This window comes from Gymnoscopelus microlampas, assembly GCF_963454915.1.
Source record: "Gymnoscopelus microlampas genome assembly, chromosome: 9".
Classification (NCBI taxonomy): domain Eukaryota; kingdom Metazoa; phylum Chordata; class Actinopteri; order Myctophiformes; family Myctophidae; genus Gymnoscopelus; species Gymnoscopelus microlampas.
The window spans coordinates 58,094,505-58,119,878 of record NC_139946.1 but is presented as its reverse complement, the minus strand read 5'-3'; the positions used below and the strand labels follow the sequence as shown (position 1 = coordinate 58,119,878).

Sequence of the window (25,374 nt, the reverse complement as noted above, 5' to 3'; positions counted from 1 at the left end):
GTGAACAGCCAACAAATACGATAAAACCCGAAATTGTGTCTACTAATGACTTCATCCTTACTGCTCCAAAAGACCACAGCTAGTGAAGTTATTATTTGTAGCAGGGCCAAAAGTTACCGTAAACTTACCATAGACATTAGTGAACACCCAACCTCTAATCGTAAATACACACAAAAAATTAATTGATTAACCGATAAGAATTTGCAAATCAAAATTTTTATCATGCAAAAACAAACAAAACATCACTATTAACACACAATCCCATTCAAAGATTCTTAGTATTGGTTTACTTAAAACTGTGACATTCCATTTTACATTTTACTGAGGAGTCACTAGTCCACAGATGCTTTGACTAATGGACAGCATACAAATGCAATAAATCACAATAATAATTTAAAAAAAAAAGGAAAACAATGACCGTTTCCATTTGCAAGGGCCAGGAGTGAACTATTGGCCATTTGACTGCATGGTTAAACTAGGTTATACACTTGTTATTCTACAAGGCACAGAACTTCAAGAAATGTTAGGTTTGGAAACGCACGCCTGGTCGCTGTCCATCACTACACAAGTTGGCAGAGACTTATCCAGACATTGGCATGTAGCCTTTGAGTGCAAAACACGCTCTGTGAAACCAGCTTCACTCTTTATTAGTGATGAGTGTTTGAACCACTTTCAACCTGGTGTCCCTATTTTGGGCACGTCATTATAGGTGCAAATTGTCAAAAAAAAAAGTTTTATAATTTTTAAAGTGAAAATGGAAGTTGTTTTCTTTATTCATTGTGTGATAAGTACATAGGGGTTCAATGACTTAAACCCTATATACTTAGATGGGTGTGCAAGGGGTCTGTAATTGGCCCCGTCCTTTTCTATCACTCATCAATCTCTGCCGATCTACAAGCTCACACAATGCCTCGTGACGTGTAGTGAGACGATTTTTGTTTTCACTGAATGTTTGCCTATTACGACAAGCCCCGAATAGGGACGCTAGGATTCATGTGGTTGAACTGGCTAAATGCAGAGCTATACTAATCAAACAGGAATACAGCAAAAACACAGAACAGAGCATAATGGCAACAAGGTGAAGAATGAAGTCATTGTCAAATACCGCCAGGAGACGTCAACATTCAAAGGGGACCTACTGACCTACTGACCTACTGACCTACTGACCGACAGAGTTGGTCCCCCCGCCACCGCTCACTATGTTGACCGGCTTCAGGTAGGAGGAGTTGTGGGTGGAGGCAGAAGCATTGGACGAAGAGGTGGTGCTGGAGCTGCCCAGGCCAGAGGAGGGGGTCTTACTGGAGGAGGAGGAGGTCTGGGTGAAGGGATGGGTTTCCCCAGCTTGGTGTGAAGCTTCACCACCTGGGGAACGGAGCAGAGCAACACGTTTGAGGGTTTGTTTTCCAAACAACAATGCTCTCATATCATAAATCTCATATTTGGGAACACACATGTTGACATCTTTGTTATAATTGCCAAAACACGTCAAAGCTAAAGTTCCCCTTATGACTTATGAAGCTGTAAAAGGATTGGCTTATGTCTTTATTAAACCAGATATGCAAATATGTTCTGTTTTTTTTGTCCTTCCAAACACCTGAACCAAGCATAGAACTTGCGTACCGGTCAAATATGCATACATCTGTGCCAAATATACACAGTATAGAGACAAGTACACAACGTCCAGTAAGCCTGCCTGTGTGTGGGCGTGTGTATATTGAATGAGGGTTAATATCTTTTGTGACCGTTTACAATCCATTATGTTCCTAAATAATGTGTTTATCGGTGTCAGCCAGGGGTCTATAATGGGCCCCCTCCTTTTTTACCCCTTTACAAATATCTACAATCTCACAGTGCGACACGTTGAAAGATTGTAGATTAATGTAGTTAACCACATTAATCCTGGCTTACCCATTTTGGGCATGCCATTATAGCCAAAGGTTTAAAGACTTAAAAAATATATTTATCAAAGTTCTCAAATTTTGAAAAATAGTCAATGTATAAAACTTCATAAGACAAGCTGTGAGCTTGTATCCAAATGGACCCTAATGCAGTGGTGGGGTCCAGGGACCCTCAGGGTTCCTTGAGGTGGTTCAAAATAGACACATACAGGTCTGGAACTTTTGAGAGTGTACAAATGGAACCAAATGGACCCGTACAGGTCCATTTGGTTCCATTTGTACACTCTCAGAGTTATGAGGGGTCATTGAAATTAAAAAGTTTGAGCACCACTGGCCTAATGCACACCAAACTGGAGGTCATCAAAGTTTTTAAAAAGCTTTGAGAATGACAGCTCTAGGAGGACTTTTCTTCACCATGACGAGTCCAGTCAGTGGCGAGTTGAACGTACCTGTCTGATAGTAGGACTCTGCCACTGTGGGCTGGGGCTGTGCTGCGGCCACAGCTGATGTAGCGATGGGCTGCTGGTAGTATTGCTTGGGGTCATAAGCGACAGCCGGGGCTGTAGACCGCACATACGAATATGTGTCCTAATAGAAATGTGTATGTGTGTTTGTGTGTGCGCGCGCATATGCACCCATGTCATGGAAGGCCTTGAGAGCTTCGCTGGTGTCCAACACTCGGAGGATGAACCAAAGTAGAGGTTCAGAGAGCTGACAGGTGGAAAGAGAACCCTAGGAAAATGGAAAATGAAATACACCACTTTTTAATACGGCCAAAACCCACTGAATTTGTCATAAATTCATTTTTAACCTCCATGAATTAGCATGTGCTAGGAAAATGTGTTGAGCATGCATGTTCTTTTTTCCTGCAATGTCCCACTTAACACTCATGAAGCTAAACACGTTTTACCCCTGAGATTAGGTAAAACAGGTCAATGTCATTTGTCATTTTGACAAACCACAAGGAACGTTTATCAGAAAGTGCAAACTATTTTCCAGAGCATCTGTGATGCATGTAAACCCCAAGCTGCCTTCAACGTGTGCTCTTTCCTCACCTGTCTGCCCATGTAGCCACAGGCCATGTATGTGAGTATGGGCTGCAACATGACCTGGACCGAGGTGGCCCTCTTGCTGAGAGTTGTGAGGATGGTGAACAGGCCGTCGCCCACGGAGATGGCATCTAGACCACCGTGGAAGTTCTCGTGTTTGGTCAGGTGAAGACCACTGGCTCCTACAGAGGGAAAACAACCACCATCAACTGAGCCAGTTTATTAATGAGATTTGAACACATGCAGTAATGGTTTCCGATACAGAAGGCAGCAACATGATCAAGTTAAGTCCTCACGGAGTTGTCTTGCTTTTCTTCAGCTTGTTAACGCGTAACTAGAAAGTTCATCATTTCAAACCGGAAGCAATGCAGTCAGATGGAAAAATAAATAATTGACTTTGACAAAAGACACTTGTCACATTGTAACAGGGTTTCTACACTTGGGTTCACCTTAAAGGCTTATTAGTATTCCTTATTTATACCAATGCATTCCATCAGCCGGTTAATGGCCTAGCTTGTGGCTAGTGGTATAATTATAATAATTGTTTTATGGAGTCTTAGGGCAGGACAAATGGCATAACACTTTCCGCATAAAGGGGCCAGGTATCCAGGAGGGGCCAGATCCAGGACCATTTTAAATACTTTATATATGGACACAAAAACAATGTCTAGGCTTTATGTGGATGGTGTTAATACTTGTGGTAAAGACGACTCCTGCTTCAAAACAGAGACCCTAGGATTACAAGCACTTACTCCATGGACCAAAGTATGTCCATGGATGATGGCAGTGAAACACATAAGTTGTCACTACACAGAACACCATGACAAGACACTCGTACCTCTCATTGGACAGGATGTGCATGAGCTTGAGCAGGAACTCGCTGAACATCTGCGGGCAGGTGGATGACAGGTGCACCTGCAGTCGGGTGAGGAACTCCTGCATGGCCTGGGTGGCAGTGGGGCCCACCTGGGAGCTGTGCTGGCTGGTTCCGTGGGGGTTGCTGCCGGAGAGGAAGCGAACCAGGACATGCACCAGTGTGGGGTCGGACACCATCTGCTGAGCCGTGCTTTCCTGACCACCCAGCCCATTGCTGGAGGCTGCAAAAAAACAAGGAAGTCAGCAGTATCTTACGTAGGGAACCAAGGGGGTAATTTATTAATTCATTCATCATACACATACAAAATGGTAAGGTTGAAAACAACAACACTGACTTAATTCAGATTAGATATATATAAACCTCTTTCTAAAAAAAACATACCAAGTGTTGAGTACTGACCACAGGCCGGCATGTTCGTCATGAGGGTGAGCGAGTGAAGAACCAGACACCAGGTCCTCAGGGAAGTGTTGGGATACCAAGCCAGCACGGTAAGGAAACTGCTGATGGAGGCTGAATACACATACACATGCAGTAAAATCCTGGTTGTTAATATTACTCTGATAGTGTACAAATGTTTTTTGCCTTTAAAATTAAGATAGCTTTTATGGTCTTTCAGTACATTTTTCCCGAATAATAATACAATATTCAAAGAATAGTATGTTGTGTGTGTATTAAAGACGGCCAGCTTGCCAAATCAAGATTTACTGCTGGGGGTTAAGTCATCTTGCTACACAGCATGCTTTCTAACACTGAAAGCCTTTTCTCGTCTCTCCCATAAATCAGTTTTTTCACTAGCAAGCCGGAGAAGATAAAACCTGTTTCCACACAGTACTTTATTTTTTTGACATTCCAAAAGAACTGTGATGAGGAACCACTAGAGGAATCACTGTAGGTCAAAACTTTACACGTTTGAATAGATTATTTTCTCTCATTTTTTTTCATTTTATGCTTTATTTCAGAGGCAGACAGGGAGGAGAGAAATGCAAGACAAGATGGGGGATTCAGATTCAAACCCATATCCTCACGCTCCCTAGGAGCATAATTATCCTGCACTAACTGGCTGAGTCACCAGGCACCCTCAGAAAAGTACATACAGCATTATGATGAACACTGACCTTGGTTGAGTGGGATGGCGGGCACTCGGCTGGCATTGAACATGAATATGTCAGAGCCGCTCTCTTCTGTGCCATTGGAGCAGGAGTTGAGGCTGAGGGTCAGCCACAGCTGCAGAAGGGACTCCAACTAAAGCACAAAACACCTCATCAGTGGGATGGAAACACACCAAATGTGTAAATAAATGCAACTGATGGTGACCTTGTAAGCCTTTGAAGTCAGTTTTAATCTAAGCCTGTAGAAGTGGTATTGAATTCAGGGAGTTTATAGTACAGCTAATTGAAAAGGGACGAAGGTTTCATGAACCCATGGAAAAACACAGACACCTAGGGTAAGGGGCACATTACATTACCGCCACTGTTTCCCAAATACCAAGCTGTGGAGTGTCGAAAGGGAATGGGTGGACAAGGACAGAGTGACATGCCGTAACGCATCATAACTCTCTAACCTTTTGCATGTGTGTTTTGATTGCACAGTATCTGCTGTAATGTAGCCATGCTGTATGGCAAAGATTGATATTTGTTCCGTCTCCTCCTGCCCCGAAACCAGGTTCAACTTGTATTTATTGTTTAGTTTTTAGCGGTGCCAACCGCTCTATATCTGACTTTGTCTGTGTGTCCGTGTGTCCGGGTGTCCGTGTGTCTGTCCGGGTGTGTGTCTGTCGGGGTGTGTGTCCAATAAACAAACATTGATGACAACATCAATACGGGGCTCATCAAAGGCACCGCTTCCTTCACACAGGGTGTGATTTTTGAGTGGTGCCAACCACTCCTATATCTGACTTTGTCTGTGTGTCCGTGTGTCCGGGTGTGTGTCTGTCCGGGTGTGTGTCCAATAAACAAACATTGATGACAACATCAATACGGGGCTCATCAAAGGCACCACTCTCTTCACACAGGGTGTGATTTTTTCTAACTAGGTAGTGGTACTGCATTCTGACCTGCACATGGTGGACCTGCAGCATGGAGAACAGTTTGTTGAAGCAAGCGCTCAGCATGGGGATAGAAGAGGCCTGCACCATCAAGCTGCTGACTGGAGGAGAGGATCCTCCCCCTTGCAGCCCCCTCAGCAGGGAGTCATCTGTCCCGTTGGAGGCCTGGGCCACTGGGGACAGGGGGTGGAGAGAAGAGACACACACACGTCATGTCATCTGGTTTGACTACCAGGAAGAACCTACAATGACTATCATTGATCGCTAATGTTGTACACCAATAGTACCTATTCTGAACCTAAATCAAAAAGGTGCAAGTTATTTCGTAGTGTAAAACACTGATAAGAAAAGGGTGATTAATGTAGATTTTTTTGTCCTATGATTCAAGATTTACTTTATTATCCGTTAAAAACAAGTTACAAACCAATCAATTAATGTATTAAGATTTTAATATTTGCTGCTGCTTCCCTGCTCCGTATGTGTGTGTACCTGTAGGTGAAGTTGAAGTGAGGGCTTGTAGGATGGAGTCGGCCTGCAGAGTGGCCATCATTTTGAGCATCAGCTCTGCTTGCTGTTCCAGCCCCACTTCCAGGCGGGCATCCAATGCTGTCAAGAGCAAAGACGGGAAAAGGCCAAAGATTACTACCAGGATTTACCAGATCCTATTGAACTGCTAAACCACTTCTAGCAAGAAATTGAACACTGTTAAATTCTTCATCCTTAACAATGCCAACAATCAGGCAGTGGCTCTAGGGGTAGAGCAGCTGTCTTGGAACTGGAAAGTTCTCGGTTCAATCGAGTTAAGGGATCCATATCAAACATGCAGAATTTGCAGACACTGTTGTAACAAGTGATACCTGCTAAATCGGATCATGACATTTATTGAGTGCAATAAATGTGGGCATCGCTCAGTAAATGAGAATTTCATACTGTATCTGAGGTTAATGTCCATATCAGCTTATAATGGGTGCCAGCTTAAAGATAGCAGTGAAATTGCAAAGAGAGCCTCGTCGTTACACTGCAAGAGTAAACATTTTTAATCAAGACAGTGCTAATGGCACCTCGTCTGGTCACAGCCATGATAATGAAGATTTGACACAAAATGTCCTTCAGCTTGTAGATCTGCAATTTTCGGCTAATGTTCCCCCCAGAATCGGGGCGCTAGGGTTCAAGTGGTTAATGTAAAAAAAAGTTACAAGATTTGGGTGGATTTGGGCGCTCCCCTGTAGTAACTCTGAGGACCCCCTAGGGGTCCCGGAACCCCTGTTGAAGACCCCTGCCCTAAAGAAATGAAAAGAATAATTGAACTACAATGTCTACATTCACTAGCCCCTTTCTCACCTTGTGACACAGAAACGGAGAGACCCTGTGAGCCGGTCCTTTCCACAGCAGCTGGCGGTTTGGACACGGGGATACCAACCCCTCCTATGTAGGGGTTGTATCCATACGTGCCATAGTCAGCGCCCCAGTAGTCATACCAGGTGCTGCTTATAGGCTGAAGGACAGGAGGGAGGGAGGGAGCAATAGACAAAAACAAAAATACAAAATGTAATCATTCCTTTCTCAACACACATACCTGTACATTTGTGCTTGCATGCAAACTACCACAAGACAGCACAAGACAAAAGATAAATAAATAAAACCGCTACAGTTGGTTTAATAGTTGCCTATGGCTACATTTACATGCAAGAACATTTTAAATTACAAACTGAGAAAGGAAGAGTAACACTTTACCGACGATGGTTAGCTTGGCCAATTGAATGCATCTACACAATTTAATAGGTATTCAGTAGTGTTGTGGAGCTGTGTACTGTGCAGTAACAATTCAAATATCTTTTGGATGGGTTGAGGTCAGTGTAGCTACATTATTGATGCGCTTGGTGTTCATTTGAACTGGTGCTTGAACTGATTTATTTTTCACTAAATCAATTGTTAACTGGAGGGTGCTATGGCCAATACCACTAGCCAAATACAAATACAGTATAGGAGAAAACACAGAATAAATGCAGAGTTGAACAGAGACAAGGGAAGTCAGGCTTAACATACCTTAAATACTTTGGCGGCGAGTGGATCCTTTTCCAAATCAATATCTAAAGGATCAATATCAACATCCATCAGGTCTTGTAGCAAGTCAAAGTCTATGTCTTTATCTTTTTCCAAAGATGATAGAGGTGGAGCACCTTTGGATAACGAAAACAGCTTTAATATTGCCAAGCAAGCACACTAAAAAAACAACCAGCAAGTAAACTCAAACTGGCCTTTCTTTAGAAAGTTACTAGGCAATTTTAAGGCCGATTAAAATCACTGGTTTCTCTGTAATATAGGGAGAGTCCAGACAAAGGATTTGTTGGCCAACACTAGTCGAAACCATCTGACAACTTCATCAAATCCAACCAACTCTACCAAATCTGTGCATTCTTATAGGAATGTCAAAATCATAGAGAAGAGCCAAATTGAGTTGAAGGTGGTTTCTACTACTACATTTATGTCAGTAATTACAGCCTAAGACAGACATAATAGTTTACAAATGGAATACAAATCTAATCATGACCATGCAAACATGACTGCAGTTGACATAAGAAAACGCATGTAATCAAATTGACATGCCATGAATCTGCAATGTTTGAACTCTCACTTCAAAAAGACAAAAACACAAAAAAACTGTACATTAACAATGAAGGCTGTTAGAAAAACCTGCAAATACCCTATAAAAAACAAAACAGAATTTCCGCACAGGAAGCCATACAAGTACTGCAAAACAACACTGTGGAAGAAAACAAAATACAACATGCAGCTATGAAAAGAAGAGGGGAAGGAAGGGAAGAAAACATTTTTTTAAAACATAAAATGCATCACCGTCATCATGATCATACAAATGTGAGGGTTCATGGGGGGAAAAAAATCCATGTGGTGCTTTTGGGAGCGTGTATGTGTTTACGGGGTGGCCTACCAACGCACTTTGGAAAACAGAGGAGGTACCAGGTGTACCTGTGATGATATCAGGCGCCAGGACCTCTTCGATGCTTTCCACCAGGGGGATGGGCGTCTGCTGGGGCAGGGAGTCGTCCGAGTCGGCCCCTGCCCCTGAAGAGGACGACGCGCCGGCCTCCTCCCCCAACGCCCCTTCGACCATCACATCCAGAGAGCCCGGGGACAGCAGTTCACCTGGGGGACGAGGAGGACATAATTGATTACATAAATTACTTTGTGGGCCTTATGTGTCCTTAAAGTAAAGAAAATAAGAAAAAAACTGTAAAACGGTGTCACGCAAAAAAATGCGTTGAGTGCATGTACTGTAGTAGTACCATGTACTGTAGATCAGCTATTTTCGCTTGTAGATCAGCTATTTTCGCTTGTAGTTTTGCCATTTTTTAAAAGCTACTATTTAATGTATCAGTTCGATTAACTGTTGCAACCCCTTTGAACAAATATGACACAAACACCACTTGACAATGTCAATGCATGTCCTACCACTCTTATTTGCCCCACAGGAGCAGAACCGCCTACCTGCCAAGATGTCTTGTAGCATGCAGGTGAGTGAGTATTGGGCCCAGGCTCCTCCCCAGGAGATGTCCCCCCGGTTGAAGTCTGTCCCTACCAGGAGGAGCAACAGGCGTTCCAGCTGTTGCTCCGACACTACCTCACACAGGTGGATGGTGGGTCGGGTGAAATTCGCTATCCTAGCTAGGACCTAGAGTGGACACACACACACACACACACCCACACGAGAGAGAGAGTTCATGCTCATGAAGCAATAGTGAACTGAAAAATATGCATTTCCTTTTCACTTTCATCTATTAGTCCAGGGGTCTTCAACGTTTTCAGGCCAAGGACCCCTTGGCTGAGAGCGAGATAAAGCAGGGACCCCCATTATATATTGTATAAAATATTTATTTTTTCATAGATTTCATCGGCAGCTTCATAGACTTGTTTCACATGTTGGATTCATGTTAATGTGTATTTCCAGACATGTAACCATGCACTTAAACAATACTTAGTAAACCTGACCTTTCACTCTGTACTTAGTCTGCTCTTTTTTTTCCCTACACCAAACCACTAAAGTTTGGCTAAAGTTCTCCTCAGAATAGGGATGCTTGGTTGAAGTGGTTAATGTAAAAATCACAGAAACATTTGGCGGACCCCTGTAGTAACGCTGAGGACCCCCTAGCGGTTCCGGACCCCCTGTTGAAGACCTCTGTATTAGTCTACAGATTAATAGTTTCATAAATGAATACATCAATTATTAGTACAATACAGACCATCAATCCATCTCTCTTAAAATCACTCCCAGTTCTTTCACTTTTTAATGGCCAGTAATCCATCATTTAATATGGAGGCAGTCAAGAAATCATTTAGGGTGAATAAGATGCAAAAACGTGTCCAAATGACATCTGCTTGCAGACTGACAGGAGGAGTCTAGAAATGCTATTTAATAGGTAGATTTGGGACCTTGCAGACGAAGAGCAGCAGGTCGGCATGGCACGTGAAGTCCATGGAGAGCAGGAAGAGGGCCAGCTTCTGCACGACGGAGATGCAGCGCTCGTGGGCCAGCGTGAAGGGCAGGGGTTCCACCTCGGGGGCCTCCTTGGCCGCCGTGGCCTCCGTGTCCAGCGTGAAGCGGGGACACTCGGCGGTACGCCGCAGACGAATCAGGTCCTTAAAGTGCTGGGATCAAAGGAGCAGTGGGAGAGCGAGGCACGAGGATACCAAGAGTTACTAAGTTGAACGAACATTTAATCATTCTCCATGTTAACCCATGTTCAGAAAGCCAGTCACAATCACAAGTTCAGCCGTTTTAAGAAAGCTAAATAAGGTCTTTCATTAAATTAGGGTAGCGTTGAAGTAGTTTGTTTTCATTGTGGTAGCAGATATGTGATGATTTATGTGGAAATGCTCACCTTTGATGTGGCCTGTTTGAGCTTGGCCTGCTCCACCAGGAGTTTATAGGAGGAACCTTTGTTGCTCTGGATCTTTTCCTTCTCTATCTGCTCCACCAAAGCTTTCTGTTTTGCTTTCAATAGATTTAACTGCTACAATGAAAAGGGCATGATAAATACACAATCCAACACAACACATTTCACCACCGTTTGAACTCTGTGAGAAGCTTTTAGGCCCTGTGTCTTCTAGGCATCTTGTGTGAGCAGAAAAGTGCCAAAGGCGCTGGGAACAACAAAAATGCTCAGAGGCACAGAGCCAGTAGTGTAGCTATCACTACCACGTAACATACGCATAAACACACAAACTCAGCATGAAGATTTAATGTCTGGCCGATGAAGGAGCACATAGAAACGTTATTGTGGTCCATGTAGTATGACTCCAGATTAAAAAGGTACGACTAATATTAGTTTATTACTGTGCAATCAGAGTTTGTGAAAAGTGACATTGAAAAGCAGTGCCTCCATGAAATGATTGTTGCATCGGCACGTGTTGTGACCTTGTAGACCATCTATTTTGACTATTTTTTAAAGTTTTAAAAATGTATAAATATTATGAAAATGTTTATAAAGATCCTGCAGCTCAGAAAATGATGACACTTTTTTTAATGCTTTAATCATGCTTTAATCTGAGTGTTTTGTTTTACGTACTCAACAACAAAGTTGTTGATCGGGATAAAGCTTTTCTAATGGTGTTGGGATGAGACACATTTACCTGCTTGTGGTGGACCAGCTTGTTGCGGATCTTGCGAGAATAGAGTCTGTCCAAGCTACTGTTGCCTTTGGTTGATCTGCTAGAGTTCTGAGACTGCAGACTGTTGTTTATAAAACTCCACTGGTTCCCTGCATTTAATCATGGTGAGACGGATGAAGAGGGCAGAGGAGTTAGTTCAATAACTTTCACTTTTGAGGGGCACTTGCACACAACTCTGACAAAGGCAGTAATTCCCAGGTTACAAAGCTCAAGAAAAGGCAAATACTTAATTTCAATAGTCATAGAATGGACTTATTTGTGTCAAACCCCTTCTTGCATCCAAAATATTTGTTGCACCAATAAGATTACTAGAAAAAAGCTAACTTTGAGTTCAATTAATTGACTTTATATCCCTCACTTCAAGTTGGTAATAATGTTGTCTAGACACCAGATGGTTATATTGGTGAATTATGTAGGGATTTAAATAAAGAATCAGACTGGCATATGGTTAAGAGTCTGAGGAAGGCTGACACACACAAAGTATTTCCTTGACAGCCAATAAAGAAATGACACCAATGAAAATCTAAGCACACAGACTATGTGAACCGGTCCTGTCATCTCAGTTCTCAGTGGTCGATTGCAGACAGTTCAAGTACCTGTGAAGGTCCTGTCCCTGTCCTTCCCTCCAAGGTGCTTTTTAGAGCCTGCAGCCTCGTCCTCCACACTGGCCACATAGTCCAAAAGTCTAGACACCAGCATCACCACCCAGCTGATCATGGGAATGTCCAGCACACCTTGAAAACAAGCGCATACACAGAATGTGATTTTAACACTCTGGCCAAAAGCAGACAGCAGCATTTCAGATATCATGGTTCAGCACACAGGTTACAATTAGGTCAGCATATCTGGGAAAACTGCTTTCACCTACAACTGTTTCAATAGCTTTCTATTTTGGTAAGTATTTCATCTCCCTCATTTAACTTGCAGTACCTTTAAGGAGTAGTTCAAAAATCGATTACTCACCCCTTAGAGACTTGAATTCATGGATATTTTTTTGTTTTCGTCGCATTCCTAAGTCAATAATTTGATGACCAGCAGCAGTTCCGGTAGGAGACACAAAGAGACTCTTTGTGTCTCCAACCGGAACCACTGTTTGTCATCAAATTATTGGCTATATCCATGAAGTCTCCATGGGGTGAGTAATCAATAGAAAAAAAGTCATTTTGGGGGTGAACTACGCCTTTAAAGGAAACTTGCAGTCACGTTGCACAATCTGCCAATTCAATGATTTTCTTCTACAATAACGTTATATTAACAGCTTGAAGTTTCTTGAGCCACTATATCATGAAAGGAAATTCTATAGGTCAAAATGATATATATATAGTTACACTGTTTTGAGCTCAGCTATCTTGTTCATTTGAGCAGACAAGACTCTAGCATTAGGAGATGAGGTCATCCCCTTTGAGGCTCTTAATCTCTCACACTTCCTCAAAGGGAGACACTACTGCTGTAATGTTAATATAGTGCTTTAAATGATTTCATAAAGTTAGTAATGTTTTGTGGTCTTAACTATCTTATATTATTATTGTAATGCTAACAAGTGAAATGGATGTTTCTCTGTACATCCATAGTCAGGCCAGTTTAAAGCAAACAGACAATTAAAATATATTCTCAGTGCTTCAGCCACACTCAGATGAAAGTTGCATAGAACTCTTATCGAGCAGGAGTTTTAGGGAGGATAGATACAGCCCACAGGTGCCCTGAAGGGAGCCAAGGTCGTCTCCCATGGCAGCCGTGAGAGACCGTGAGACAGCAGGGAGGGGGTCCTTGCCCACCCCAACGATGGGTCGCGAGAAGGGATGGGAGCCGCATGCTCGATCCCCTACGGTGGACCAACAGCGACTCCTGTTGATGATTTTTATTCATGTTTTAGTATCTAGATGCCAGTCATATAAACGCTTGGAAAATAATATTAGGGCATTGCAAACTTCTCGACTAGCTCGAGAGGAGTGTATCTTCAGAGCTCTGAATTGAACTGTAACCGCTGGTAGAGTATTATTTTTGTATATGACAATTCATTCTGGTTGGTTAATAGGCTCATCAATAATTGTAAACTAGTTTAAGGATAATAAACCATTTTGATTCTTACAATTGTAATCACCTGTGTAGCAATTATTTCAAGGGCTTAACTCCTCACACTATGGAACCACTGAACCAGGTACCTTATCCTTCTCTAGATTTACTTTTATGGAGTTAAGGTTCAGTTGATGTTTTTAACAATTGGTGCCTTGAAACCCGTATTGGTTCGTGAGGAGGACATCCTTTGGCAGGTCTTGACTTTCTTGTCTCGGTTCTGAGCAAACTTGCCCCGGGGTGAGAGATAAGGTTTGCTGAAACCTGTTTCGACTAATTCAGTGATTGGACACTCTAACCTGAGTTTGTTTGACTGAGATAAGCAATTGTCGTAATTCCAAAGCATTGACATAAATTTAGCTATTGTAGGACATTGATTTATAACCAAATTTAGCGGTGTTAATGAATTGTCATTGAGCTGTGTGTTTTAACTGTGCAAATCCTATTGTCAGGGGCGATAGGGAAGACATCTCAGGGAGATAGCCAGATTCCGGGAGTTTGGTATAAACTGTTAATTTCTGGGTATTTGACAGTAGAATAAATCGTCAGGGGCGATAGGGAAGACATCTCGGGGAGATAGCCAGATTCCGGGAGTTTGGTATTAATTGTTATTTCTGGGTATTGACAATACAGTCGTCCGGGGCGAAAAAGTAATCTCGGGGAGGTTATAAGATAGACTCGGGGAGTTTTAGTGAGTTATTTTAACGCACGGGTGCGGTTTTTACTCTGATCCGGTATCTAGTCGTCACATAAAGTGCTGTTAAAATCACATATAAGGGATTTATGGGCCAGGGGTTCATACAAAATAACTTCGGGGGAGTTATTACGCTCGGGGAGTGTAGCATATATTATCAATTGTGTGGGAAGGGTGGATTCCTCGCATGAAGCGCGCCGTGCTATGTGAGTTTGCATTTGGGGAAAAGCATTGGGGGGTGTGTACTCGCGACAATCAATCAATTGTCGCATCTCTTCTGTCTATCTCTTTCTAGTTCACTGTTAAATCATTGTATAACATACTACAGTTCATTGCGCTAGGAAGTGTGTGCCGTTTTAGAAAGTTGAAAGAAAAGAGAAAAGGAAAAAAGTGTGTTGGAAAGCAAACAATCTTAAAAAGTGTGAAGAGGATTTGTTGAAACCCCTAAATAACACTTATCAGCAGGGGGACTATAGAAGAGGTTATAGGGGTCCCCGTGACATGTCCCAAGTCAGGTGTTTTAACTGCAATGGTATGGGGCACTTTGCCCGTGATTGCATACAGCCTAGGCGGCAGCGAACACACGGTGGTCAGAGCCAGCAACATTTTTAGATGAGGCAGAATGGGACAGACCAGTTATAGGGGTGTTAAGGCAGGGGGAGGACGGTTACAGGGTTAAGCAGGACCAGCATAGAAGGCAGAGAAAAGTGATTAGAAGAGGGTATGACAGCTAGGAGAGAGGTCAGAGTGCATGCACGCACGGACACACACAACACACAATTGCTTAAGTGGCAGTACACATACGAAACCATACATTTCACACAAGGGAAGCAAAAGTTTGAGGGAAGTAAATAATAATGATGGTATGATTGCTTACTGCCAAATTATAATTGCCATTTTTCAAAGTAAATAACCCGAATGCTGAGGATAATTGCGTTCACATCCGGGGGGTCCACGATGTTTATGGTCTGGACAATTTGCCTTTTCACATGAAGTGACACTGTCTGCAGCTCTTGGACGTGACATTACAGGCGGGAAGGGGTCAGTCTATACGAACTGGGATATAAACAATGCTGCAGGATTGTTTGCAATGCACATGCGAAACGTGCAGGAGAAGGAACTGTATCGACTGAGCATTTGGGGTTGCTCTGGAAAACATAAACTGTTGTACATTTGTCTTCTGGCAGGGGGACTGAGGAGTGCTGTCACGTGACCATTTACCGAGCCACTGGAAGATGTTAAACCAGGCTCTCTGGCCCATGCATGTGAAAGCAAAATTTCCTCTGGCAAGTTGGTAATTGAATTATTAAATGGTCAAAGTAGGGCAGAGTGCACCTTTAGTTGTATGTTTGAAAAAAAAACAAGAAAAAACACAGGTTTTTTTTGTTTTTTAAGGGGGAGAGAGACAAGTAGCCTACTGATGTATTATAGCACAACATTAAAGTCCACAGAACAGAATGGAGAAAACTCTTGCAACCACACATACTGTAGTATATGAACATGGCCAATACAGAGACATTGTTGTACATAGAAAATTCACACTATACAGTACACTGACTGGCACCCTGACCAAAGATTACAAGTAAGTGAGGTAGTAGTTAAGAAAGTAAAGGTGTGCATGCATGTACGCTCAGGGTTTAGTGCACGATGAGTCAGCTAGATGGGAGGTCAAGTGAGTCAGCTAGATGGGAGGTCAAGTGAGTCAGCTAGATGAGAGGTCAAGTGGAGGTTATGAACAGACAAGGTAGTTTAGTTGAGTGTATTTCTATTAAAAGTTCAGAATTAGAAGAGTACTAAATCAACGGAGTATAGTATGGAATAAATTAGAAGTGTTTACATGTTTCTTAAATGTTGGAAAGGATTTTGAAGACTTAAATGGCATCTAGTAAGTTCAATAAGTAAGTGTGGAATGTGAGGTTTAGAAATATGACAAAAAGTGGAATTAAAATCCTCTAAAATTGTCTTGTAGGGTAGGAGGAAATATCAGAAGTAATGAAATAAAATGTATAATAAGTATAAGGAGTGGTTTGTTTACATTTTTATATTTGAATATAAAAAAGTAGGTTTGAAAAACATGTACTTTATAAGCAATAATGAATAGTTAATAAAAAGAGGTGCAGTGGGCTCATACCTATTTGAGTGTGATATCATTCTAAAATATATATATCCTACTATAATTCTAGTAACCTCTGTCTGTCTGTAGTGGTGTCACAATGTAGTGGTGTCACAACCCGGTTCTCCTCACTGGCTGGACCAATTGCTCTGATTTTGCCCACAGTCATTGACCATTACCATCTGAACTTAACTGTGAAGCCCGTCTTTCAATTTCATCAAATCTCAGCTTCTTATTAGCGTTTATGTGTCAAACAATGTCGCCTCCCGGGTTGCCAGATCATGTGCGCATATCCCCCACGGATATGCGTCGACCGGGTATGGTCTAGTATATATAATAATAATAAAAAATAAGAACGAGGAATGTTTTTAACAAGTGGCAGATGGCGCAGCGCATGTTTAGTTGAGAGTGAATACAGGCTAAAAATAATTTAGTCAGATATGATGGAGGTGTAGCAGCCCAAAACAATATTACAATAGTGTCAGTAATTAAAAGTTGGGGTTGGTGGAAGCATTGCGATTGTATTAACTTTTGTACAATCATCTGTTAACTTAAGTGATCATTCCCCATACAAACTAACCACAGGCGAAACATTCGAGGACCATATACAGGTCTGAAGGGGGACGCCCCTGGACCTGAGCAAAATGTGTAGAAGAGGTATTACAAAGTGTACAGACCCTAATTACATTGAAAGCCTCTATTTTTTCTAACAGACGCAGGAGAAACGGAAAGGAGCCCTACCCAGAGCCCAGCAATATTCAGTGTTTGCTATATTTTCTTTATAAAATGCTTGATTTATTTGCCAGGGGTTGAACTAGAGGAGGTTTTGTCTGTCGATCGGACGGTCTGTCTGTCTGTCTGTCTTTTTCCTCCCCAGCCAGTCAGCTAAGGGGGACACTGGAGCAGTTTGGGTGTTTTGGGGCGTTGGCTGTTCGCAGTTGGTAGCTGGCATGGGAAAATGTGTGTTTTAATCATTTGCCTAACCTAACCTTTTATCCTAACCCAGACACACATGATGAACACTTGAAAATGACTTGTGACATAACACTGTAGATGTTCTTCATAATTTCCCTTATTGGAGTTCACCTACCTTTTTTGGTAGGTGAGAAGGGGGACTGAAAGGAAATTCTATAGGTCAAAATGATATATATATAGTTACACTGTTTTGAGCTCAGCTATCTTGTTCATTTGAGCAGACAAGACTCTAGCATTAGGAGATGAGGTCATCACCTTTGAGGCTCTTAATCTCTCACACTTCCTCAAAGGGAGACACTACTGCTGTAATGTTAATATAGTGCTTTAAATGATTTCATAAAGTTAGTAATGTTTTGTGGTCTTAACTATCTTATATTATTATTGTAATGCTAACAAGTGAAATGGATGTTTCTCTGTACATCCATAGTCAGGCCAGTTTAAAGCAAACAGACAATTAAAATATATTCTCAGTGCTTCAGCCACACTCAGATGAAAGTTGCATAGAACTCTTATCGAGCAGGAGTTTTAGGGAGGATAGATACGGCCCACAGGTGCCCTGAAGGGAGCCAAGGTCGTCTCCCATGGCAGCCGTGAGAGACCGTGAGACAGCAGGGAGGGGGTCCTTGCCCACCCCAACGATGGGTCGCGAGAAGGGATGGGAGCCGCATGCTCGATCCCCTACGGTGGACCAACAGCGACTCCTGTTGATGATTTTTATTCATGTTTTAGTATCTAGATGCCAGTCATATAAACGCTTGGAAAATAATATTAGGGCATTGCAAACTTCTCGACTAGCTCGAGAGGAGTGTATCTTCAGAGCTCTGAATTGAACTGTAACCGCTGGTAGAGTATTATTTTTGTATATGACAATTCATTCTGGTTGGTTAATAGGCTCATCAATAATTGTAAACTAGTTTAAGGATAATAAACCATTTTGATTCTTACAATTGTAATCACCTGTGTAGCAATTATTTCAAGGGCTTAACTCCTCACACTATGGAACCACTGAACCAGGTACCTTATCCTTCTCTAGATTTACTTTTATGGAGTTAAGGTTCAGTTGATGTTTTTAACAATCATCTTAGTAATACTTGACATCTTGGTATTTTCACTGTTCTGAGAGCTACCTCCTCAAAGCAGTGCCTTAGGTTATACTTATAGCCATAACAAATCTAAGTAGACAGCCCTAAATAGAGGCAACACCCCCAAGTTTTCAGTGAGCTCAAAACCTCACCTCTTGGTGAAGTCATGGACTCAGAGGTGAATTTCAATTGATTTCAAAATAATACTACCGATTTATAAAATATTGAATAGTGTAGGGCCTGAATACATTTATGATCTTCTGCTACATTATGAACCATCAAGAACTCTTAGGTCGTCTGGGACAGGTCTGTTTTCTGTCCCCAGAGACAAAAATAAACATGGGGAAGAAGTGTTCCGTTTTTACGTATCACATATCTGGAACAAACTGAGAAAACTGCAGGTCTGCTACAGCTGTCAAGTTCTTTTAAATCAAAGCTGAAGACTTTTCTGTTTGCAGGCGTCTTTTATTGAGGCTTTTGATTCATTTCTTGTACTGCACTGTACCATTATTCTCGTACATTATCAGTTTTATTTTAGCTTATACTTATTGCCTATTCTCTTAACTCTTTAATAACCATTTATAATTGTATTCAAATGTCTTTTACGATATGCGTTTCTTTTAAACATCGTCTTAATGCTCTTAATGTTCTCAATTCACTTTGAATTGCCTTGTTGTTGAAATGTGCTATGCATAAACTTGCCTTTGTCTCAACTCAGAGGCCTTTGAGAGCATTTATGTGTTCACAGTGTGGCAGTAGAAGTTGAACTTGGCTCAACTTCAGTACAGTGATTTTTGACCGGGCTTGCTTGTACAGCACACTGAGATACTGCCAGCTAGTAGTTGTGCGGAATGGTGTGTCAGGTGTTTCTTCTTTACCTTCAGTCCTCCTCAGGCTGGCAGCCTGAGGCTGCTGTAAGGGACACAGCAGGTTGTCCAGGAGGTTGAGCAGGCCCTCTAACACACCACTGTTGCTGAGGGATCTTTGGCCAATGCAGGACAGGAGCATGAACACCCTGGGGTAGATGAGCCATAAACATCATGGAATTACTATCAGCAAGTAATTGACCATTTATAAGCCATGATAACAATTTGTCAGACACAGGACATAAACAGAACTGTATTTTACCAAACCCTATATGTTAATTTTCTTCTGATATGTGGCAAAAAATATGGAATGCACGAATAATGCTGTAAAACGACACGTTTGGCATCACAAAATGTGTGTTTTGTGTATTATTTGCAGAAAATGACATAGAAGATAGGGATAGTTGATGATCCTACCCTACAGTGGTGACCTGTTCATCTTTGCATCACAGTTTCTGAAAGGTACCTATCATTACCCAACATATCCTGAGGTTGTGAAAGGTTGGGGGTGTGGCTATCCTTGGGGGCGTGTTTTCAATTTTTCATTGCTGTAATACAGTAGGTGGACAGTGGGTGGCAGAAGAGAGCTAAAATGTTTAAAGAGGAAAGCAAATGGTCTTGCCTGCTCATCTGCCATCTCTGTGTCTCAAAAGTAATCTGGCGGATAATAATAAGGGTAATAATAATAATAATAATAAAAAATCTAGATTATTTAATTGTTCAATTATTTTAAGTAACTAAAAAGTAATATGTAATATATTGCAGAATGTCCTGTTTTTTACCACAATATAAAAATACTCTGTTACAAGTAAAAGGCCTGTGTTAAAAATATTACTGAGTAAAACTAGGCTACAAAGCCAATACAAAGTATTGGCATCAAACTATGTGCTTAGTTCGTTTTCAAATAATTGTAGTGGAGTAAAATAATAAAATAACTTACTTTACACCACTGTTGTCACTGTTGTTCTTTAAATCTAATTTGTATTATTAACGATAGATTGTAACATCTACAAAGTACAACCGACAGACAGACAGACAGACAGACAGACAGACGTCTTATATTATTATTATTATTATTATTACTATTACTATTATTACTATTTGAAAATATCCAATCTACAAGTTCACACGTTGTGAGCTTGTAGATTGCTATTATCTCTCTCTCGCTCTCTTTCTCTCAAAAGTATTGGTATCAAAACGTAGGCTACTTAAATTAAAAAGTAAAAGTTTTCAAACACTTTCAAGCATCGCATGCGTTTGTATATATACTACTAGTACGTGCTGTTCTTCAATACAGATCAGATAGCCTGAGTAAATTGTAACTAAAGTTTTCAAACGCTCACTGTGCATCGCATGCGTATGTATATATACTATAAGTACAATATGCTCTTTGATACAGATCAGATAGTCTAGTGGTTATAGATAACGTTATGTGATTGGACAGCCCGGGTTCGAATCCCACTTGATGAACTTGTCGAACCGCTCTGTTTTGAAAGCTAGAAACTTGAACTGTGAAGGTACAGGGTAAAGTATTTCTCTACAAAAGTAGCAGATCTACAAGCTGTTCTTTCTTGTTTGAACTGAATTAAAAATGTCCTGTCCTTAATAAATAAAATGTAAAATGCTGGAAGTAGAAGTTAAGTGGTGGATATGATACAGTATGGGGGGGGTATTGTATGTTTTACTCCACTATAATTATTGGAAAACTTTAGTTAGTAGCCAACTTTGTAGATGTTGGTTATTATCACAAAACACACTTCAGCCCTATATACATTTCGGGCATTTGATAAATAAATATGTTTTATTATGAGTATTATTATAGTCAATATTACTATAATATGTATTAGTTAAATACGTTTGTAGGCTCCTACTTTGTGTTTTTTGCAGGGCTTTGGAATAGCAGCGCTGGCGTTGCATATTAGACAAACGCAGGAATGGGGGGAAAAAAAGTCTTCCTCCCATTCAGTATGGAAGTGGTAGGTTTTCGGGTTATTTTTTGCCATGCACATTTTTTGTAACTTTGTAATACTATTAGTCCCCCCAGGAATCCGCGATTCCGCGATCGCGGAAATTATCACGGATTTGAAGGCCATCCGTGGATTTCAAAGCCGTCCGCGGATTACAAGACAGAGTGCAGAAAACATGAAAAATCTTGGTAAAACACCGCCGTATGGAGAAGTATTCTCTCTCTGTCTCAGGGCAGTGCGAGCTTCTGCTAAACTCCCCCCTCCTCCCCCCCCTCTCACACACACAGACACGTAGAGGGAGAGAAAGTGAGAGTGCTGCTCTTAACTACAGCCTAACTTCAAAGCAAGTTAACGATGGCTCGTTCACCCCAATTTGACCACTATGCAATCAACACTGAACAGCACTAATTAATGGCAGCTGTGATTCTTGTGTCTGTCCGTGCAGCCAGATATCAAGTAGTTCCCTGTAGAGCAGGGGTCTTCAACGTTTTCAGGCCAAGGACCCCCTATTTGAGAGAGAGATGAAGAAGGGACCCCCTCTACATTGTATAAAATTGTGTTTCAGATAAACTTTTGCTGCTCTTTTTCCCCTCTACACACCTATAACTCCAAAAATAGCCAATCTACAAGCTTATAGATCTGCTATTTTGTCTATTTTATCAACGACACCCAATCAGTCTGGGCTACACTGTAAAATCCCCAGTCTTATCTATAGGCAATACTACAGTAGCCTATGCTGAAAATTGCCCATCTGCAAACATTATTGGGGAAAGGGAAGGGCTTTCTTTGAGGGGGGGAGGGGGGTGTTCTATCAATGTATTTGTTCAGATGCAAATCCAGCCCGGCCGATTTTGAGATTTGAAGTAGGCCTACATTTTCATGTGCATGCAACAGCACATGGTTTATACAGGTACATGGGTGACTAAATAAAATAATATAACTACACTGGACAACATACTGCATACCACTGGAATGGACCAGTAGTCTACTGGAAGCGGAGGCTCTCTCTCTCTCTCTCTCTCTCTCTCTCTCTCTCTCTCTCTCTCTCTCTCTCTCTCTCTCTCTCTCTCTCTCTCTCTCTCTCTCTCTCTCTCTCTCTCTCTCTCTCTCTCTCTCTCTCTCTCTCTCTCTCTCTCTCTCTCTCTCTCTCTCTCTCTCTCTCTCTCTCTCTCTCTCTCTCTCTCTCTCTCTCTCTCTCTCTCTCTCTCTCTCTCTCTCTCTCTCTCTCTCTCGTGGCAGCAGCTTCTTCATTATGCACTGAGGCTAGCTGCATGGGTCTGAACGCTGGACAAACTTGTTCTGTGAGAACAATGGCCAAGCCGTGAAGCCACAGTCAAGGTCATTAGCATACAGAGGACCATCACAATTCAACAGCATCACAACTCCGGTAAAACACCGTTGTATGGAATGGAGAAGTATATCCAATCCGTTGTGTCTCTCGTCTAAGGCATTGGTTCTCAAAGCAGCTAAATGATAGATTAGGCACCAAATGGACCCTTATGGGTCTGTAACTCTGAGAGTGTACAAATGGAACCAAATGGACCCGTGACATAGATTTTACAATATTAATTGCGGTAAAAGAAATGCCATTAAATGGGGGATCTGTAGCCCTAATGCATGTCAAACTAGGGGTCCTTGAAATTAAAATGGTTGAGAATCACTGCCAGATCTGTAAAACATCTTCTCTTATGGGGGTCCCTGGTATATCTTTTTAAATGGAGCGGCTGCATTCCTCCCCGCACCCCTTCCCCCTCACACAGCACTTCTCAACTGAAGCGAGAAAGGAATAGCTCTCCTTTGTTGTTTTCAGTGTCCGTGAAGGGAGCTGACCGGCCCTTCTTGATGTCAACCTAAAAAATCTCCCTTTTAAGAACATTTTATCAACGACACCCTATCAGTCTTGGCTACAAATATCCCCATTCCTCTCCGCCCCCCCACCCCCCCCTCACACAGCAGCGTATTTGCCTCTGAGATGTGTGTAGAAGAGAGTAACGTGTTGCGACCAGGGTTGTCAGATTTTGCGAGAGAAATAAGCAATCAGGTCTATGAAAACAAGCCCAAGCAATCAACACGCTCAAAAGACGTGGCCAGTAAGGCCACTTGAGCACTATATACTTAATAAACCTACAGTGTACTCTCAACAAATAAAAAGCAGCCCGCAATTACCAATATATATTTACAAGCAACTTTATAGGAAAACAGGTCGCTTATAATAAGGATACATGGCAACACTGGTTGCGTTATCGTGTCATTTCATTCAGTGATTATTGTTGTCACAGAACAACTTTGGTGACTTTTAGACCTTCACATGTAGGCTACAGTCAGCGGTTAGAGGGGGATGGGGGTAGTCATCCCAATATAACAATGATCCAGGCGGCCTGAGGTGTGAATATAGGTCCGCCTGCTTGTGGTGGCTTGTGTGTCACAGATGCATTAACCACTTCAGCCTTATATAAACGTTGGCTATTTAAAAATAGCAGAACTAAGCTCACAAGCTTGTAGATCTGCTATTTTCATGTGAAACGGGACATTCTGCATAACGAGTACTTTTACTTTTTAATTTAAGTACGTTTTTATACCAATACTTTTGAGAGAAAGAGAGAGAGAGAGATAATAGCAATCTACAAGCTCACAACGTGTGAGCTTGTAGATTGGATATTTTCAAATAGATGTAGGCTAAAGTGGTTTAGCCTGCTGGGGACCCCTGGAACACGCCCAAGGACCCCCCCTAGTGATGCGTGGGACAACATGTCTCTGTCTGTCTGTCTCTCTGTCTCTCTCTCTCTCTCTCTCTCTCTACTCCACTACATCTCAGAGGCAAATATTGTACTTTTACTCCACTACAATTATTTGAAAACTTTAGTTACCAGTTACTTTTCAGATATAAACTATGATATAATGAAACATACATTAACCACTTTAGCCCTATTTTATACATAGGCTATTTGAAAATAGCCGATCTACAAGCTCACAACGCGTCTCATCGCGACGCGTTGTGCAGCTTGTAGATCGGCTATTTTCAAATATTTAGTACTTTTACCTTAAGTACATTTTGATGCCAATACTTTTGTACTTTTACTCAAGTACATTTTTAATATTGGATTTTTACTTGTAACAGAGTATTTTTATATAGCAGTATTGGTACTTTTACTTAAATAAAGAATTTGAGTACTTTTTCCACCACTGGTGTACCGTCACTTTAAAAGCGCAATTTATACTTCATCGTACGACGGTGTCACGCACCAAACATAGCAGATCTCCAAGCTCACACTGCGTCTGTTCGCACCACGTTGTGAGCTTGTAGATCTGCCATTTTCGGCAACGATAGACTGAGAAGACGACACGCTCTCAAGCAACACTAGTTATTCATTCACAGGGAGATCCCAAACGGATTATTATCAATTGGATTCTTAAAATTGTCAACGGAGACTTGCTACCTTGGGTAGAAGAGGACGAGTGAAACTTTTGAGCGTTTCACTAGTTGACGCCATTCTTTCACCGCTGCACCGCACATGTAAACACAACGACGTAACCACCCAAAGTGTACAAATGGAACCAAATGGACGCTTACAGCCTTTAATGGACCCGGTTTTCGAGCTCCATCCCTATCCATTATACATACATATATCTATAACGCGCTGGCCAATACAAACTAATAGACGAGTGCGCTCCGCTGCGCAACTGTATCATATTCACCATTTCCACTTCCAGCATTTTATTGATTAAGGACAGGACATTTTTTTATTCAGTTAATTTGCTGGACTTCAGCTTTAACCACTAGGCTGTCTAATTTGTAGAGGAACATATAGTACGTAGGCCTTCACGGTTCAAGTTTCTAGCTTAAAAAAAAAGCAGTTCAACAAGTTCATAGCGTGGGATTCGAACACGCGCCGTCTAATCGCCGAACGTTAGCTTTAACCACTAGGCTATCTGATCTGTGTTGAAGAGTAGGAGGTACTAATAGTATATATACAGACGCATGCGATGCGCAGTCAGTGTTTGAAAACTTTAGTTACAAGTTACTTTGCACATTTTGATTATTATTACA

The 25,374-nt window shown here is 41.7% G+C and overlaps 1 protein-coding gene across 1 annotated transcript; it reads right to left on the bottom strand.

Annotated features, from left to right (window-relative positions):
• Window positions 1-3,152: 3,152 nt before the first annotated feature.
• Window positions 3,153-19,798, bottom strand: LOC311051693 (dual E2 ubiquitin-conjugating enzyme/E3 ubiquitin-protein ligase BIRC6-like; the record flags this gene model as incomplete). Its single annotated transcript, XM_084066283.1, has 16 exons — window positions 3,153-3,156; window positions 3,786-4,044; window positions 4,224-4,334; window positions 4,940-5,066; window positions 5,878-6,041; window positions 6,358-6,474; window positions 7,210-7,363; window positions 7,915-8,048; window positions 8,827-9,033; window positions 9,376-9,559; window positions 10,318-10,533; window positions 10,767-10,898; window positions 11,518-11,645; window positions 12,153-12,290; window positions 19,372-19,508; window positions 19,791-19,798. The coding sequence occupies 16 exons, from the start codon at window positions 19,796-19,798 to the stop codon at window positions 3,153-3,155; spliced, it is 2,220 nt and encodes a 739-aa protein (XP_083922409.1).
• Window positions 19,799-25,374: the final 5,576 nt, after the last annotated feature.